Source organism: Thunnus maccoyii, chromosome 21, assembly GCF_910596095.1.
Source record: "Thunnus maccoyii chromosome 21, fThuMac1.1, whole genome shotgun sequence".
NCBI classification, from domain to species: Eukaryota; Metazoa; Chordata; class Actinopteri; order Scombriformes; family Scombridae; genus Thunnus; species Thunnus maccoyii.
The window spans coordinates 15,251,194-15,271,268 of NC_056553.1; the positions used below are offsets into that span (position 1 = coordinate 15,251,194).

The 20,075-nt window shown below is 42.0% G+C and overlaps 1 protein-coding gene across 1 annotated transcript in view; it reads left to right on the forward strand.

Moving 5' to 3' along the window:
• Positions 1-15,234, forward strand: part of pola1 (polymerase (DNA directed), alpha 1) — a 57,873-nt gene extending 42,639 nt beyond the window's left edge. The window contains exons 36-37 of the mRNA XM_042398593.1: positions 3,008-3,104; positions 14,142-15,234. Of these exons, the coding sequence (XP_042254527.1) occupies positions 3,008-3,104; positions 14,142-14,278 (234 nt within the window). The 3' untranslated portion in view covers positions 14,279-15,234. The remainder of the gene's footprint in view (positions 1-3,007; positions 3,105-14,141) is intronic.
• Positions 15,235-20,075: the final 4,841 nt, after the last annotated feature.

Sequence of the window (20,075 nt, forward strand, 5' to 3'; positions counted from 1 at the left end):
GCATGTTTTTGTTTTTGTTTGGCCTACCGTACTGTCTCTCTCTCTCTCTCTCTCTCTCTCCTCACATACACACGGAGACATATCGTCTGACTGACTACCTTTTCATTACCTGCTTCAGTGGTGTACTTGAGCGACAGTATAGTGCGCAAAAGTTCTTTGGAGGTCGGATGCGTGTGTGTGTCTTTGTGTTTTTGTGCATGTGTGTGTCTCCCTAAAAGATAGAGACAGGTGTTTTTAGACTCAGAGGAAGTCTTGAGTGCTCGTTTTATTGTGTGAGCCATTTTAGACTGTTGCTCTGTGATTTGGATCAACTTCTATGGTTTAGATTTTTCTTTATTCTATACATCCTGTCTCCATTATCTCTCTCTCTCTCTCTCTTCCCTTACACACACATATACACTTTCCCCATTTCCTTTTGGCTTAACTGTGTTTGTGCATGTGTACATGTGCTGGGATGTGTATATGTGTGTCTGTGCGGGGGGGTGGGAGGGGGAGGAGGAGGAGGGGAGAGGAGTCAGTTGGGGAAGAGGGAGGCAAAGGAGCAAGGGGTACGAGGTGGGGGGTGGGGGGGGGGGTCCTACGCTCCCGGGAGAGAGGCAATTTCACAGCTGGTTTGCTCCTTAGGCAGTCAGGCTGAAAATGCTGCAGATTTGTGGAGCAAATTGAAATGGTGTCAGTGCAGGAACAAAGCGCCGAGCTGAATGACGAGGTAGGCGTGTGTGCGTGTGTATGTGTGTGTGTGTGTGTGTGTGTATTGCAGTGTGTATGTTCGAGGGAGAGAGTGAGGTGGGGTTGAGGGGCTCTAAATTCAATAACAACCCTGTAACATTTTAGCCACGCCTTTCTGACACCTGTCAGTCAATCAATAAGCAGCGACTGGCCCGCCCACAATCAGCGTTATATTGTTTGAATGTGAGTGATGTGTGCTTGCGTGTGTGTGTGTGTGTGTGTGTGTGTGTGTGTGTGTGTGTGTGTGTGTGTGTGTGTGTGTGTGTGCGCGCATGTGTGTGTGTGTTTTATTTTCAAGAGGAAGAAGTGGTGTGCGGTGTTTGTGCCGACCGAGCTTGTTCAACCTTGGCAACCGTAACCGAGGCTCCATTATGGGTTGTGCATGGTTTGGTTGTTGACTAGGCAGTGCATCAGCGGTCAACAGCTGTGCGTGCCATGTGGGCAGCCATAGAGAGCCATTAAACACACACACACACACACACACACACGCTCACATTCACACGTCACATAGTTTGCATTTAGTTGCATTAGATACTCTTGCCACTTGATTATGCCACAGCAGTAAAAACTGAAATTAAAATTACGCACATTGCCGATTGGCAGGTATAATGGGCACACACAAGCTCGCTTCACTCAAACACACACACACACACACACACACACTCAAATACTGACACACAGAAATTGTCAGGGGATTCTTCCTGGTGGTAATAATAAAGCACTCGGCGCACACCTGATGGCAGTGTGGGGTCGGGGCTTAGCGTGCCCTCTCCAGCGTAGCAGGGAAATGACGAGCCAATAACTGCAATTAAACATGCAGTATAATGGCTAATCAAATTGACAGCCTCGGCTGTTCGCATGCCTCTCTCACAATGGCTTATCACAACAAACTATTATGAGGGAGGGTATTTCAGGCCTGATCCCCTCTTTTCTTTCTCTCTCTCTCTCTCTCTCTTCCTCACTGTCTCTGATTCTCCCCATCTCTCACTTCTTTCTGTATCTTTACCCTTTTCTCTCTCTTTTTTTTTTTTTCCCTCCCACCTCTCTGTCTTGCTCATCCTCTCCTTCTCTCTCTCGCTCTGGCAGGCTGTCGTGTTGCTCCAGTTAATTGCAGTGGAGATTAACAAAGCAAGCAAATTTGTTTTCTTGCTCTACTGTGTCACACAGAGGAAGGGAGATGTTTTCAGGGAGGGATAGTCGCACGAGCGGGGTGCACATTTGTAGAGTCACGTTCGATCTACCTGTTTCACAAACTGGTAAACCGGGTTTATTAATCTGTTTTGGGTGTGTTTTTTTTTTTGTCTTGTTATGATGTTGACTCTCCAGCCTCATTAGACTAAAATATGGACATTAATAACTTACTAATGCAAACAGGGAATAACAAATTAGCCATGTTGGTGAGTTACTGTATCCAACAAGTGGCGACATACTGTATGTGTTTCTGTATCAGAACAGGAACCTGACTGTCATCTTAACTTGGGAGTTTTCATGCATTTAGAGCTGCAAGTAGATCATTTTATTATCAATCTGATTATTTTCTCAACTGATTCATCATTTTTGTCAAAAGGTCAGAAAGGTCTTGGACCAAGTGCCTGAAACCCAATGATATTCAGTTTATCAAATAAGACAAAGAAAAGAAGCAAATTACAACATTTCAGAAAATAGAACCAGCAAAAGTGAGGCTTTTTAAAATTACTCTAACAATTAATTTTCTGTCAATCAGCTAATCATTTCAGCTCTACACACACAATTCAAAGACAGTCACCCACTTTGTGAGTATGGTAGTCACACCAGAGACATAGAAATGAAGCCTGAATGAGCTTTTTTCTGTGAAATCATAAACCAACAAGTCTATCACTTGTTTTTGATCACCTAAATAGATTGTAATCGTTTTAATAGCAGTTTTTATTTAGATTTTTAGCCAACAATGGTTTCCTTGCAGGCACTTGGTTTGTTGGCACATCCGAGTCATTAGCACAACTAGGAGGCTGATGTGAACTTTTTCTCCCACTCAGCCGCTCATATTTATGGTCTGTACAACATGACGTTAGTAGAGGAAAAAAATGGAGATGATAGGAAGGTGGAGAGGCAGGTGGGACTGTAAGAAAGTGGGTACAGGTTTGCTGTTTTACATGATATGAGGGACACACAAAATCTTGACATGACCTCAGTGAAGCTTTTAACATAATTTTCATCAGAGTGTGCGGCAGGTTTTGTGTTTTTTTGTTGTAGTACTGAAGGTTTAATCTGTGTTTGTCTGTGTTTGTTCTCTCCGCAGTACTCTGAGAAGGCCCTGTACAACCAGCTGTGCTTCTACAGGTTCATCTTTGACTGGGAATACGCAGTTGCCAAAGTACTACCGAGTGATGAGAGAAGTAAGATTATGCACACACACATGCATGTTGCTGCTCTGTTAGGACTTTTACCCAAATTTCAAAAGCCTCACTCCTTGCTACAGGATTTCACTCTAAAGTTTTTGCAGTGTTGGTTGCAAAAACAGGCTTGCTTTTAAATTTTTTATCATATTTTATTCATTTTTTTCCCTCCCGGTTTTTGTTATTATTCTGCCGTACCGCCTTTTGGAAGTGAAATCAAGTTACTAGAACTGCTATTGAAGTTTGAATTTTGATGCCCTAACAATGCTTCTTCACAAATACACAAACAACATAGCATTAGCAATCAATGCCTCAACGTAAACCTTTTACCCAGGCTGCACTTACAATATTCACCAATGATGTGACACACACACACACACACACACACATAAGTAGGGGAGTATGGGCATTGGATATGGGGAGGGGGGTTAAGGACATTCAGCTCTTCGAGTCGACAGCCCTAATTTAGGAGACGGATTCAATCACACACACATACAGAATGCAAAACGCTCCAATCACTGGAAGAAAGAAGGAAAGAGCCCTCCATCGCTCTCCCCCTACCCTCACTGTCCATCTCTATCGCTTTCTCTCCTTTGCTCTCTCTCTCCTTTCTCTCTCCTTTCTCTCTCTCTCCCTCTCTTGGACAGGCACTCGTTTGGCTGTGTTGATTGAAAACAGGTTTTAGATTTGGGGAAATGATAGGGGGAGTAATGGGAGCGCTGACGAAAGGATAGCCCTTCTCCTATAATGGGACATGGAGCGTATATTTCCCCCCTTGGACTCAAATAGACGCTACTCCAGCGCTCTGGGCGCGCTCAGTAGGCGTCAGCCACAAGGCCTCTTTACCCATAGTTCTCCCTGATTGATGTCACTTGATTAGAAAGGGCCGCTGGGCCGAGTGATTTATTTATTTGATTAAATATTTATGTATGTATGTTATTTATGTATGTATGCCTGAATGCTGCGAGTGTGTGTGCCAGCCAGGACCCAAGTGAGGCAGCGAAAGAGTGAGACAGCAGAGGTAAATATAACGTGTAATCAACAGATGACCACTCAGAAGATGGAGGGAGCTGAAATAGAGGGATTGGACCAGTGTAGAAGAGGGAGGGGGTGGGGGGGTACTAACATGATTATAGCCTCCATTTTTGCTTTCTTTTATTTCTGTCTTTGCCCAGATGCAAGAAATCATCGCCAATCAATTCTTGACTCTCCTCCTTTCTTTATGTTCCTGCTCTTTGCAGTGTTTTTGATCTGCTCCGGGCTTTCTCTTCCTGAGTTTCTGTCTTATTTTGTACAACACAATACAGCCAAGCGCAATAACATTTCAGTTATTGCTGTAGATCAGTGATTCGCAATCTTTTTCGCTCATGAGCCCTTAAAATGCTGTGAGCAGTTCAACTAAAGAGTCATTTTAGCTTCTTTGTTTGATTTGAGTAATTGTTTGAAGCCTACGGAGGTAAAAACTGTATTTCACAAGAATAAAACAAAGAGAAGTTTGAAACAATAAGCATGTTGGGAACTCAGCATCTCAGTACAGGACCTTATAAACAGTATGGACATTTGACAAACATTAGAAAGCAGGTTTATTATTACTATTTGTTTCTTTCAAGTGGGTAGCTCTGAAAAGTGAAGCCAATGCAGAAAGGACTGAAACCTGCATTCTCTCTAATTGCCATTAGGGGGCGACTCCAGTGGCTCCCAAAAGAAGTCCGATTGTGTGGAAGTCTATGAGAAAATGACCCTACTTCTCATTTGATTTATTACCTCAGTAAACACTTTCATAATGAGTTTATGGTCTCAATTGCTAGTTTCAAGTCTTCTTCAACACAGCATGATATTCATTTTGTAAATTATGGTCCAATTTAGAGTAAAATAGACAATAAAGCAGGGTATGCCTTACAGCGTGTCTACGTTGTGATTGACAAGTCACTGCCACAACGACAGTATTGGTTAGGTAACATGACCAAAGCGTAACCCCAGATTCACAGAGTGTAGGCGTAGCCATAGCCATCGCTATTTCAGTGTATTTTAGTTCATTGTAACATTTGGTCGCCTAAAAAAGTTTTGTTCAGTGTTTCCTTGTACCAAAAGACCCTCTAAGTAGTCGGATGTTCAGTTTTTCCAGTAAGGACATTTTGTTTTAATGGTTTTAAGCCTGTTTTTTGCAAGTGAAAATTAGCATTAGCATTAGTATTATCACAGTTAACCATAGACTGTAAATACCTTGTGCTAAACAGGCTAGCAGCTAGCGTTAGGGTCAGTTCCACCCTCTCGTCCAAATATAGTCACTTCTGGCCCCACAAATCCAAGATGGCGATGGTCAAAATGCAAACTCGAGCCTTCAAAAACAGTCCACAAAACCATGGGTGACGTTACGGTGGCTACGTCCATATTTTTTTTTTTTTCAGTCTTTGGTTTCTTTCCATGTTTAGACTTATGTGTTCTGTGTACATCTGTGTTTAAGCCACAGTAGATGGCAGAGGAAGGTGTACTGACCATCAGCTTGTGGTTCAGCATGAGTTTCTTCTTGCAATGTTAAGAAGTGTATCGCAGTAAACTGTAGAAAGTCACAGATCAGGGGAAATGAAGGATAAAAAGGTTTTCGAGGGGTTGGATCATCCACCAGCTGGGGGTCTTAACCACTACATCCAGACACCACTGTGTTTACTTGTTACTGGCTCCGTCAATCGAGAAGCAACAACTTCCTTCCGGCGCTTTGTTCCCGCACTTCCTTGTTTAGTTTCTAAACACTAGTCCTCGACTTTCCATGCATCATCCCCCAAAATCTGTTTAAGAGACAGACAGGCTTTACAAGACGGCAGATTCTGTGGCATCACACTCACACAGGCAGGCGCGCAGACCCTTTCAATTTTGCGCACAGAGTACATCGCGGAGGTAACTAAAGACACTGGTGCACAAAAAGTGCATGCTCCAGGGTTTCCTCCCGGTGAAGCGAGTGCTAGCAGGATCTGGAAGTCCCACATTCATAGAGTCTTGCCAACTTCTGATCACTTCCCTGGGAGAAATTAAAAATTTGGCTGAAGTGGTGCTGGTAATTCCAGTCTCCAGTGTCGCAGCAAAGACGCAAAATCTAATGACCATCGCCTCTGCAGCGATGTCCCTTGATGCGTTTGATTACGCACGAGCGAGCACCCAGTTTAAGTCCATGTGGATCAGGAGGAAGGTTTGAGCTCAGTCTAGTCTACAGCAGGTCAATTTAGTTTAAGTTAGTTTAATTCTTGTAAGTGGTTTGGTCATATTTTAATAGCAATTGTCTAACATTGTAAATTTGCATTGTTCGTATTTGCCTGTTAAGGCTCAATGGCATAATGTTTTTAGCGGCCTCGCTGTCACTGCGGGAAAAAATGTGGTGTTGACATGAGAAGTGACTGCACGTCAGTGTCTGTTCATCTTTGCTCTCCATAAATAAATAAATGCATACTGTATAAGATTATTCTATAAATTAATGATTAAAAATGAATGACTGAAAACAAAAGCTATTAAATAGGCCTATGTGTTATCATAGAAAAATTAAAATGACAGGTAATAATAGATGATGACGGAATTTTTACGACCCTGTCCATCAAAATGACGGACAATGAGAAAGTCTAATGTGACCACTGACTGATAGATGAAAAAATCTGTTATGGAAATCTTGAGCTCGTCAATTCAGAAATATCAGGGGTCTTAGATGTCTTATGCAAGAAAATTAAGGAGACATGGGTCCAGTCAAAGTGTATTCCTGACACAGTGAACGCTACTCCGGAAAACTGTCAGCATGCATGGTTATACTTCAGATAAGGATTTGCTTCCCAGACAGCTAGACAAAACATAACACCAGGAAGAAAGGAAGAAAGGTACAGCTTGACCTAAGAGAGGCCAGCTGGATAATATGGAAAATTCCTTCACAAAATCCACCGGCCAAGCATATTTTTTACCAGCCAAAATGATAAATTGCCTTTATATGTCACATAAACATTTGTTTCAATACATTTAATCTAACTATAAAGGAAGCACTCTGTATGTATGTATGTCCTTTGCATATCTTGAGCACCGTTCATCCGATCAACTTCACTCTTGCCAGGTGTATTGCTTAGGACCCAAGGAAGTGCACTGTTGAATTCGGAGCAATATGGACATGTTTAATGTTAAACTTTGAATAAACAAGCAAGGTGTTGAAGTGGTGACCGTTTTCCGTAGCTGGAGTGGAGCATTTCTCTGAATCTGGAAATGAATTTGGATTTGTGATTGGATATTCTTACTCAGGATAAAATTTGATGATTTGGAAATTGCATAGGGCCTAACTGGAAATGGCTAACTGAGGTGCGTAATAGTCAAATAACGACTGAAAATATCAAGTCTCTGCATGAGTTGCTTTCACCAAAATATATTTGTTTCTGATATTTTTGTACTCCATAATAATAAAGCTGTAAGTATGAGAACAGCTGGTGATCAGAGCTGTACAGTGAGGCAGAGAAAAGTTTTTGCACCTGGTGTGCTCTAAAAAGAGAATAATAGACAGCGAAAACACAGCTTTTAATCAAGAATGGACAGACTATTAGCTACTTCCCATGCACAGTTCAAAACCAGTTTATCTAATATGAGCACAAATCTTTTGAGCAAACATACTCACTCAAATAATCCAAACTGAAGCCACAGAAAATAAATGATCTAAGAGCCCAACATGATTGATCCACTTTATTTTAAGATGCATATTTTTTCAATGTGTTTTATTTTTAAATACAGCCCTCATTATTCTTGAAATGAGAAAAGATTCACTATTACTAAGTACTTAACAGGCACTGCACCAGTTGGGATAATAAAGTATTGCTATGTGCCAAATGCAGGTAGATTTTCTGTTTGGCAAAACTAGGAGCACTCGAAACTGTCTGGCTGGCGCTCCTCCTCAGACTGTCTTTAGCGCTCCTACAGTTGTGCAGCACTATTTAGACGCGCGTTAAAAAAACACATGTTGCACATGTCTACACTGTATAGGGACAAAAATGCCAGACATTTTATTGCACAACTATCTTGTTACATTTACTCGCCAGTGTGGTGGATAGCCTTCTGATATTTACTCGCCAAACGGAAAATCTACCTGCATTTGGCGCTTGGTGGGTCTTAATTTCACACCCTGACTGTATCAGTAATGCTGTCGGGCAACACTGACAAACCTGTGTCTTCGCCAAATGATTAATATCCAACACACACACAGTAAGATGCATGTATAGACACACTCATGCTGCTATAAAATATAGGTTTAAGGTGTTATCCTTCAGTCATGGGGCAGTAATACCCCATATTACTGCATTACACACCCAGGGGCCACACTGCTCAGATTACAGGGAGGAGACATACAATCCTATACACGCTACTCTACTCTGTTGTGTGTGTATGTGGTGGGAGTGTGTGCATATATCTATACAGATTTATGAGCACTGTTTGTGTATCTAAATTTAATATTGTTATATTGTATGTCTGTGCGGCGGTGGTAGTATTCTAAACTTCAGCTTCTTTTTTTGTGCCGGCGGATTGAATTTTTAAATGCAACTTAGCTTTGCTTTTATTCCTCTGTTTGAGATCACAAATGGTTAATTCATGTTGACAGTGGTCTTGGTATATGCCTTTTGATACAAGAATAGAAAATACCGGTGTATAAACTAAGTTTTCCAAAAACAGATAACATCATGATGATCTGTATTTTTCTTATTGTCAACAAATTTTATGCAAATACCGAAATCAGCAATGAATTTATCCTACCAACCTGTATTGCCTGTGTAGCCAAAGCCTGATATAACGTATTTCTTTGTGTCATAGAGCTCCATTGTTGTCCAAAAACAATTACAGACGCATCGATCGGTGCCTGATTATCTGAGTACCAGGTTACTCAGAAAAACCAGGTTATGCAGCTCATCTTAGATACTGTAAATCTGCAAATATACATATTTATTTAGGAAACATGGGCGTCTTAGTGCTTGAAGACGCTGCGTCGGTCTTGACTCGCAACACAAATTGTCTTTTACGGTCATATTTTCAGCGGGAGAAACAAAACTTATTTTTACTTCTACAGACTACTTTGTGTAAGTTTTAGTTGGATGATATGAGACTGCATCGTGTGTATATATGTATGTATGTAATGGTCTCGCCTTTCATTCATCTGCTACGCTGTTACTTTTTCTGTCTGAAGTCTTTGTCATGCACATGCATACTAGTAAAAACCTGATTAGAAACCCAGTTACCTGTACACGAGAAATCTAACCAGCTAACAGAAAACGTGTTTCTTTTACATGGTGTTAAAGAAATCCACATACTAGAGAACACCGACTGCACCACTGTTACTGAATTATATGTAAATGTACTGAGTGAGGCACAATGTTTAAGGGTTTGACTTGTTTCTACAATTAACATGGGCACTTTTGATAAGATCCCACATACACTGCCCTGGTGGCGCAAATATTTGCTAACCCATCAAAACTATGACTGAAAATAGTCTCTTAACATAGTCAACGTACAACTTACTCCTGCTTGAGTAAGTGTAGTGAGTTGTGTTTTAGGGAATTATTTTGCTTTTAAAAAAAGTGTATATTTTTTTACTTATTTTTAAAGATTTGTGTCTTCAGTTGGAATGAATGGACCTCACAGGCAGAGGATAATGGAAAAAATGAGAGACAGACAAACATTTTGTTGGTTTTGGTCTTTCCATGGGTTTTATTGACAATAACAAAACTTTAGAATATTGCCATACAATACATGTATGTTTGTGTTATCTGTTTACTAAACTGTATCATAGTATACTGCAGTAACTGTACTGCCATATAGTTTAGATGGTATCTGGGTATTTATGGTTTGCTGAGGCATTCAGAGAAACCTGAATGTCTGTGTTTACATGTGTACTGAACATACACAATAAAGCACATTAAAGTAAAATGGCTTTACATAAAAGACCTCTGAGTCAACGCTAAATGTAATTTGATCAGCTCAGATGTGTGTACACTGCAGTGTTGCTGTGTGTGTGTGTGTGTGTCTCTGTGTGTGTGTGTGTGTGTGTGTGTAAGCGTACGCCTGTCTTATCTACATGTACATTGCATTTTTGTGCCTGATTGCTGCGACTGAGTAAAACATGGAGGTAATTTCATCCGCTGCAGGAGATCTCTAATAGATTATACACACACACAGGCGCAGGCACACACACACTATGAAAAAACATGCTGTCCATTCCTTAGCTGGGAACATCCCGTATCAATGACTTTCAAATCATTTCATGTCAGTTTTCTTCTCTCCGTCTCCCCTGCTCTCCCTTTTTTTATCTCCCCCCCTCCCTTCCTCAGTCTATCTGTTGCTTTTCTCTTCCTTCCATCACCCCCCCGCCCCCCCTCCCACCCCCCCTCCAGGTCTCAATCTTGAGTGTGGGCAGTATGATTGCGTGTGTGAGCAATAATGTAATTTTGCCGCATTGATAAAATATAAATTGTCCTTGAGCTGCGCTTTTCTAATGATCCATTTACCGGCAGCTTCCCTGCCACCTCTCAGCGCTCTGCATTTGGTCCTCTTCTACCCTCCCACTCCTCTTCCCCTCTTTATCTTCTTTCTCTTCTCCTCCTTTCCCTCCTCTCCCTCTCTTCCCTCTCCATTTTCTTCCCCCTCTCCTTCTCTCTCTCTCTCTCTCTGTCTCTCTCTCTCTTCATCTTCCACACTCCCCTCCCTTTCTCCGGCAATACAAAGCGGGGTGGCAAAATCCGCGGGTGCGATTGTCAAATCAATTATTCATTCTGTGCAATTACACTCACACAAAGAAGTTTCCCTGTGCTCCGAGTGGTGATTAAATTAACTGCTATTCCAGCTGCCCGTCGCCACCAGCCTAATAGAATATTCATGGAGGCGGCCGACGGAATGGCCGATCTCCATTAACTTCATCATGCTCACTTAATTACAGGCTTGTTATTGTATTTACACCTAGTTAGAGCGTGCAGAGCCCCGATCTACTCGTGCCCAGCACCGCCAGAGTGTGCGCGAGTGTGTGACAACACCTAGTTAGAGCAAAGATAACCCCTGATACACTCACTGTTCGCATGAACGTGTATGTGAGGAAGAGAGAGGGGGGGGGACGGCGTCTGGGTTGACAAATTTCTGTCCCGTGCGATTAATTAGGCAAAGTTTTGCCGATCTAAAGCTACATTCGTGTCTGCTTTATGCTTTCTATCCATACGTCATTTTCCCTTTTTTTTTCCATTTCATCTGTCTTTCTTGTTATTTCCTTCTCTCCTTTTTTCGCCTCGGCCTTCCCAACAACGCCGTCTCTCCTCTCCTTCCGCCTCACTCTCGCTCTTTAAGGGAGGCTATTTATTTGAACTACGCTCCCCACTGTGCTCCGACTTGCTGCAAGGTCTCCCCCTCTTTCTTTTCCTCTCTGTGACTCTTAAATCATTCTTTTATCTGTTCGCCACACAGTGATTGAGGCGGAAAAGAGAAAGGAGTGAGGAAGGGAAGAGGAGAGGAGAAGAGAGGAGAGGAGGAGGGTGGGGGGAGAATTATTTTTTCCTACCTTTCAGAAATGATGACATGATTGCTTTCGCTTGATCATGCATCATCACCCCCCCTTCTATTCCGCGGATAAATAGACTAGTTTGTCTCTCCCTGCCTCTCTTCTCCCCTTTCTCCCTCCATCCCTGTCTTTGCTAACATGTGGATTATCTGGTAATAGTTGCTTTTAAGTCAACCACACCATCTTCAGTGTGTGTGTGCATGTGTGATTGCTGTTTGTCACATGGATGTTTTTTTAGTCACCATGACTGTGAGTTAGTGTGCTTTTTAAGTGTTTAACTACCATCAATCGTCTGTGTGTATGTTCTCTCAGTGTGTATGAGAGTGTGTGTGTGTCTCACTGTTGATCTCTGTGTATCTAACCTTTGTTCCCTTGGTCAGTCAGTGGGCTGGTATTTATCCAGCAGCCACTAATGTAGCAGGCAGGAAGGACAAGACAGGAGATAGGGCTGTGGAGATGGCGAGGACATGACAACCGACCATATGGATGACTTACGTGTGTGTGTGTGTGAGAGAGAGAGAGAGAGAGAGAGATCTAGATAGTTAACACAAACCCACACAAAAATGAGTCAATATTTTTTTTAAAAACTGTTTGCTAGAAGTGTTTTGGTCAGGATTGGGAGTAATGCTGAAAAACTATTAGTTGGTTAACTGATAATCAAAAATTAATATGTTGATACATCCATTGGTTCAAGCTTCTGAAATCTGTTGATTTGCTGCTTTTCTCTACTGGTTTAATATCATTGAGTTTTGGACTGGGGGCTCTGGGAACTTGTGATAGACATTTTTTAACATATAGCACATAATACAGACTAAACCTGGGATTTCCAACTAGAGGTAGTTCTCCAGTTGCCACAGGGTACATGGAAAGATTATGAAGTACCTCAGCTAACTTTAAAAGTAACTGATATTACGAATTGGTTAAAACACAACAACATATTTCCACATATTAGTTTAGGGGGGAAATTAAGACACATAGGTTCACATATTTGTGTGAGGCTGATCTTTAGTTGTCTATATCACATTAGCTAATAAACTACCAGCTACGTTACACTCCTGAACACCACGTTCTGCAAGCGAGAGTCCATTAAAATCTAGTCAGCAATCGAGCAAAGAAACTTATTGATAAATGTTTTGAAATGTTCAGCTTTTGCTCGTCCAAATGGTAAAAGTGCAAATGCAAACTTGACAATATCCACTTGTGTCTAATTAATAACATCCCATTTAAAGTGAATACATTTGGAGCATGACAAGTGGTGTCGATGAAGGAGCACCAGAGCGGCTCTGATAGGGTAAAAAGTTTGGAAAGCACTGAATTAAAGCGTTAATGAATTACTTGAAAAAATAATCAACAGGTTAATAGATAAATAATGACAGTAGTCATCAGTTGCCATCCAAGCTTTGATTCTGATTACCTCCATTGCTGTTTGATCCGCGGCTTCTCCTGTCCACATGTCAAAGTGTCCTTGAGCAAGACGCTGAACCCTGATTGCTACCGATGTTTCAGGCAGCATCTCAGATAGTAGCCTGTTGCCATCTCCATAGATAACAGTGCTATATGAATGCTGTGCTTTCAGTCATTTTTGGATGTAACTTGTCTTTTCATGCATTTGTTTAAAAAAAAAAAAAAAGAGCTGTAATCTCAGTTTTTTTAATCGTTTAAAGAAATATACATATTTTTAATTTGAAGTAAAAAGGTAGAACAATATGTGATTCCCACACCAACTTGTGCAACCCAGTTTATGTTTGATATGAACAAGACTGAATCATAATGCTGTAATCAGATCAGTGTTAGCCCAAACAAAACTTTCTCCTCCTCATTTCCATTCCTTCTTCGCCGGCGACTGCTGCAGTCATTCCCGACTCCTTGGTCTGATAGTGTGTTATTACTTGGTTTCATGATACTTGGTCTACATTTGATGCTCAGTATAATATCGTAAAGATTTGGTTTCGGTGGCCACCCTGCCCGAGATAGTATCAGTCTTCTCTCTGGCGTCATTGCAGCCCACCTGAAGGGATAACAGAGACAAGATAATGACTTCACGCTCTCGTTGGGCTTTTCTATCGATCTTATGATCTTGTGTGTGTGTGCACGCGCTGCCATCGACCCATCAGTCCAATTCTGTGATCCCCCCTCCCCCCTCCCTCCTCCCCAGCCCTCGAAGTGATAGCATTGGATCTGTTAGCTCTCCAGTTAAGGGTGAAACGCTCCTCGGTGTTTATTAGTAACGAGACACAGCCGGCGTGCGTGCTCAGCTCCTCTTACAGTGGGACTCTGCAGAACCTAATCATAGGGGTGGGGGGGGGGGGCTGGGGGGGGAGGAGAGAGAGAGTCATCCAGGAGTGAATCTCTCACTAGTTTGAAATGCACACTGTAATATCAAGTCACAGTAGCCTGTAGTATCGACTTTGATGCAGTTTAGGAACTGAATGATCTTCTATTGAGCACTGCCAATGATAACTCCTCTTCTTTTTCTTGCCCTCCTTGTTCTCCAGCTCTAGTTTCCCGGATGAGAAATGAAAAGGATGCGTATCGGAGGCTGAAAGAAGTGCCAGACAAAGCCCTGGCCGCCAGTGGCTACTCGGAAATTAACCTGGCCAAACTCTTCCAGGCCTTCTCCTCCCTCAAGTAAAACAACACACACACATCTGTAAAGAAAAACCCACTGAGAGGCTCCAACATCCGACTCCGGTCCAGGGCGTCTGTATACAATTTGTACATTTGACATCTGTTTTTGGTTTATGAATATCGCAAAGTTGGTGATTTTAAGCTTTGACCTCCTAACTTCTATATCTCTGTACATAACGGGCCCGTTATACGGCTTCAAACCCAATCACAGCTCTCCCCCTCCGTCAGTTCCTTCACATACGCACACACACACACTCATGTCTTGACCCCATCATCCTGACTCTGTATGGTAAAAGGGGAGTAGCAATCATACCTAAATGATAGTCTATTGTGTGTGTGTGTGTGTGTGTGTGTGTGTGTGTGTGTGTGTGTGTGTGTGTGTGTGTGTGTGTGTGTGTGTGTGTGTGTGCAAAAAATGACTTATCCGCAGAGCAGCCAGTATTCTCCAAAAGCTGCTAATTAGCCAATGATAGTGACCTCGGCCACTAAGACCACTGGATGCCTGCAGCGATCGGACACTTGTTCTGATTACCACCATTCATCCCGAGGGTGTGTGTGTGTGTGTGTGTGTGTGTGTGTGTGTGTCAGAACGGAGGATGAAAGAAAGGAGTAAGGAGGATGCAGGGAGTGACGGGGTGAGGGAGGCCACACGCGCTGCTCCCTCGCTCTTTTGTCTCCGTATCGAACAGCTGATCTCCTTCTCCTCCACCGCCTCTGTTTAACTGATGTCATTTCATCCCTTTCACTCCTTTTTTTTTTTTTTTTTTCCCTCCTCCCTCCTCTGGTGGTATTGTGTTTTAATGCTTGTAATTTCCTATGTATTCGACTTGTATTGCTCAGGAGGGTTTATGTAATGTTTTTTTTTTTTTTTTCTGTAATAACTAGAATATTTCGTATTGGTCATTTTGATGTTGATGAGAACCTTTTTGATACTGAAACCTCAATAAAAAGCTAAATGGATAAGATGTTAATCTTGTGTTATTTTGCAATGGGGGGGGGGATATCCTGTAGTGTCTCCATGTTTCCTGCTTGTGCTGCACACTGTAACACTACAAATCATGGAAGTGCACTTTATTAAAATCAAAATCTGTATTTTCCTTATCTTTAACGTAAAAAACATTGATAAATTGCTCCTACTAACAAGTATTACCTCTGTAGCCTCAACCTTATAGCTAGTAGACCAACATTGTTTTCCCAAAACTATTAAAAACATGAATGAGCCGGTTTCTTTCATTATGATGAACATGAACGTGCTATAAATACTCACTGATGCTCTGATCTGCAGCTGAAAATAGCCCCCAACAAATGCACAATCTCCTCCGCTGTCAGCATGGTTTGCAAAAAACTACAATGTCCAGCACCTTTAGGCAATCATTTAGTCTTTTGTAAGAAAAAAAAAGTATTTTTTTTCACCTGTTTTTAAGAATTATACATCTTCAGAAGGGGTGAATGTGCCACAGACAAGTTGGGGAAGTCAAAGTATTGTAAAATGTACCAACACTTTGTTGCTTCTGTTCTTTTGATTTGTTGACAATAACAGAAATGTAGAATATCACCAGGTGTTTCCTTTGAATTTATCTGTTGGATTTTGCTTTTTAAAATTTCATTTCAGGTTAATCGACGGCTCTTGATCACTTCTGGATTCCAGTTATTTCTAAGCTGGAGTGGGTGATACAGATGAAATCCTCTGTAAAAGGTGAATTTCATTTTTTATCGCAGTATCTCAGTATATTACTTTTTCTGGAGAAATACTTATGAATAAATTAGCTCAAGTCAGGAATGTCTGCTTTTGGCTACTCCTGTGAAATAAACTCAAGGTGCTTCTTTACATTTATGCCAAAATTATGTAATACCATAGAGCAGTCCTCATACAAACATTAACTCTTTGTTATAATCATATATTCTCATTTCACAGTACAAATTGTATCATCATGGTATTTTCTAAGTACTGTATGTATTTCCCTGCTGTAATCAAAGTTCAGCGCAACTCTGTACATGAAGTGTTTCACCGTTTTCCTCCCAAGAATTCTCCATTGTGTTAATACAGTCGAGGGATTTTTTACTCCATCCTGCCGTGTGCATTTCCATAAACACTGCACGCCTCAAAAATCACTTCAAACCACTGTGACTTGTGAAGGCAACCTTAAGTGGGCTGAACACTTAAACCATGATTCACTATGCAATGGATAGACATGCTGTGTGTGAGAGAAAAGTGTCTGGCTGCATTTTCAGCCTATTGCTCATAACTTTACATATTTATTAAATCATATCAGCTCCACTATGTCTCCCCCAGCTGCTTAGCCTGTTTTTGCTGTCTTTTTTTTTTTCTTCCTCCCCCTTTGGATTTAATCAACTACATCTCACAGTAGAGGTGCACAGGCCGGCTATTCCCAGTCCCAGGATGTGTGGTGCAGGTTTTTAAGTGAGGGCCCCGTTTTGTCCTCCTAGTTTGGAGTAAACCCAGTCAAATTGAGTCCCTGCATTAATTCGACCCTGCTAAGCTAATAAGGTCGAACAAGTCTCTTTGTATTGTCGTGTTAAGCTTTATTGCTTGTCGTTTTGACCAGCGATGGACAAGGTAGGCTTTGATGAGGGAATTAGTCCTCTATTCTGTCCCTGTTATTCATAGCGCGGTGGAACATACAAGCACCAGAGAGGGTGTCAAAGGGAGAGCTGGTCCTATTGCAAAGTGTCTCCCTTGTTGGAGCTGAAAGGGCGGTTATGAGACGATAAACCGCTTAATACACTGAGCTAATTGGATGAGAGCAAGAGAGACGGGGAATTAAGGGGCGAACCGAGAGGGGAGCGGAGTGCCATGGCCCTGCTATTCAGGTCTTTCATCGGGGCCGGTCTCCGCCTGGGGGGAGGAGGAGGGGGAGGAGGAGGAGGAAGGGAGGTGGGGTGTGGGGGGGTGTGGTGTGGTGGGGGGGGCTGATGGTGTTCATCAAAGCGCCTTTCAGAGCTCCTCTCCCGGGGACTGAGTGAGGACTGATCCGGCTGAGGCTCTGGAGTGATTGGGCCTATTCTCTCAGGAAAGGGACGTGGCGGGAGAAACGAGGCCCGGGAGAATCCAAATCACGGGCCAAATCAAATCCAACAGCTGGGGGAAAAAGGAGAGGGAGCCGGGTGATGAAAATGAGCGCCGGAGCCAGTGGGAGTGGACACCTGGATTAACCTGTGAGAGGCGGCCAGGAGCATTAGTGCACTGACACAATCCACCACCAAATCATGTCTTCTTTTTTTACAGCCAAAATGCAGGAAAATACCGCATGATTGGACTGTATGCTTCATTTTTTATATATATATACAAACATTCATTATGATGATCATTCATGCAATAAGGCAATAAAAAGCCTCGTGGGTTTATCCCAAGCGCAGGCCTTGTTTGTATGAAAGAGCACACATCCAACAAGTGTGACTTTATAAATCCAGAGCCCCATTGCCCCTGCGACAGCATTTCAATTTTCTCGCCTCTTTGCGCTGCAAAGAAAGTTTAAATCCTCGCTCCCAGCAGGTCACCCGCCTCCCGGCATTCCCCCAGATATTAGGGACAAATTGGTTTGCCATTCATTAGTTATATTCACAATAAGATTAAAACACCCCGGACAATCTCATCAAAACCCTATAGAGGGGGGAAAAACACACACGCTCCACTGGGCTTGAGCAAAAGAATATGGAATTTAAAAAAAAAAACAAAAAAAACATGGAGCTCACACATCGTGGATGGTGGTGGTTTGAGCGCACAGGAGAAAATTGGTTTTTATCTTTTCCCTTTTTTTCCCCTCCTCTTTCCTTTTTTTTTTTTTTTGCATTATTCTCCAAGGAGCAGCTGGATGACTTTGTATGAAGCATGTGTGTTTCTGAAGCTTATGTAAAGACAACTATGCACATCTAAGCCTATGTTATCTCCTCTTCATCACATCCTCTCTCTCTGTGTCTCTCTCTCTCTCTCTCTCTCTCCACCAGACTCTGATCGGATCTAATTCTTGCTTGTTTGGAGTAAATTGAGTGATTAACAGGTGTAGGACCTGCAGACCTGTAAAACAAGACCGCTGAGGGAATAAGGAGAGGGGTTTTCACTGAAGTAGACAATAAAAAAAGAAGGGACTAAATTAATCCGCGGGGTAATTTCACGCGATTTGGTCGGACACCATAGATGGGTCAAACGGAGGAGAATAACCATTGATTGCTGTAATAGTCCCGCATCAGTAGTGAGATCCAATGGAGGGGGGATTTAGGGGGTATTAACTCTACGAGGTGTGTGTGTGTGTGTGTGTGTGTGTGTGTGTGTGTGTGTGTGTGTGTGTGTGTGTGTGTGTGTGTGAAAGCCGTTTGATGAAGTGGTTTGTTACTTCATTAATGACAAAGGGGAACTCGCTTCCATCGACACGGCATTACAGATGTTAAGACCAATTTAGCGCCTTTAAAGCGTTTTAAAGGAAGTTTTGTGACTAGACCCCCTCCCTCCCCCTACCCCTCCCAAGATAAAGTGGGCGATCTAATTGAAAACCCCTCGCCTTTGTCGCACGTTTCACATGTTGGGGGATTAAGCTCATGAATATATGGCCAGTATTTTGTCAACTCCGCCGAAGAGGAGAGACGCACGCAGCGCGCCGAATTACGCACCTAATACATTTTCTCTTATTCAAGGTGGAGCAGTGCGCCTCCATCTCTGCCCTCTGCAGCGACACATTCCTCTCTGAAAAAAAAAAACAGTTTTCATCCCTCTCAGCTGGCCTGCACGACACTTTGAACAAGAAACAACCTGTTACTGAAGTTGGATAACTATTTATTTCACATTCCAGTAGACTAGGCAATACTTTTTTTTAATGATAAATTTAAAAGCAGTCCCAGAAATGGAGACGTTTTCTTACATTTTGTGCGTAAAAAAAAAAAGCAAGATTATTCTTCAATGTAAGACAGAAAGCAAAATCTCTTCATAACACCTTTTATTAATAGTTCTATAATATTCTATTTCACATTGTTTATTTTTTCCTGGTTTTGGCCTATATGTCAGTCCTAAAGGAATTTGAAATAATAAAAGATAACTCATTTTAACAATGTAATTTATTCAAATTAGCATTTTAAACCAGGAAACTTACAATCACTTAATAAGAAAAAAAACTGTCCTTCACTCAGTTACTCAGGGAAAAAAAATGTTTTGACATAAATAATTATCTAAAAATCTAATAATTCATAAACACAGGTGAAATTCTACACAGGGCGACATTCATTACACACTACACCGAGTGCAAATTATCAAAACACGGCCTCTTGAAATATACACGACCTTGTTTTGAAAATCATCCTTTTTTTTTCTTGTTGAATCATCTTTTTTTTTCTCTTTACACAATATGTACAGTTTTCTTTCACACAGTCAGGTCATTAGAGACACATGTCAGATCTCAGCTTTTGCTCGCATGTCCTGCAGTCAGACTCGGAAAACCACTGCTGTGATGATAAAAGAGAGGGAGGGAGGGAGGTGTTTACAGAGATCTGCGCGGTTGACATGGATGGAAATGACCTCAAATGACTCTGGTTTAATTAGGAGGTTTTAAAATAATATATATTCATACAGTGGTTTGGCAGAGTGTGACTGGAGGACAGGTGAGCGGTGGAGAGGAGTCAGGCTTGTAGAGAAGGCTTATGGAAGGTCTATGGACAGTTTTCCTTTGGTTCTGGGAGGGGAGGGGGTGTGGGGGGGGTGGGGACCTCCTCCAACTCGCCTTTATTAGACGCAGACTGGCTCAGCCCACATCAATGCATACAGATTAAGCAATGTAATGTGGAGCACTCACATT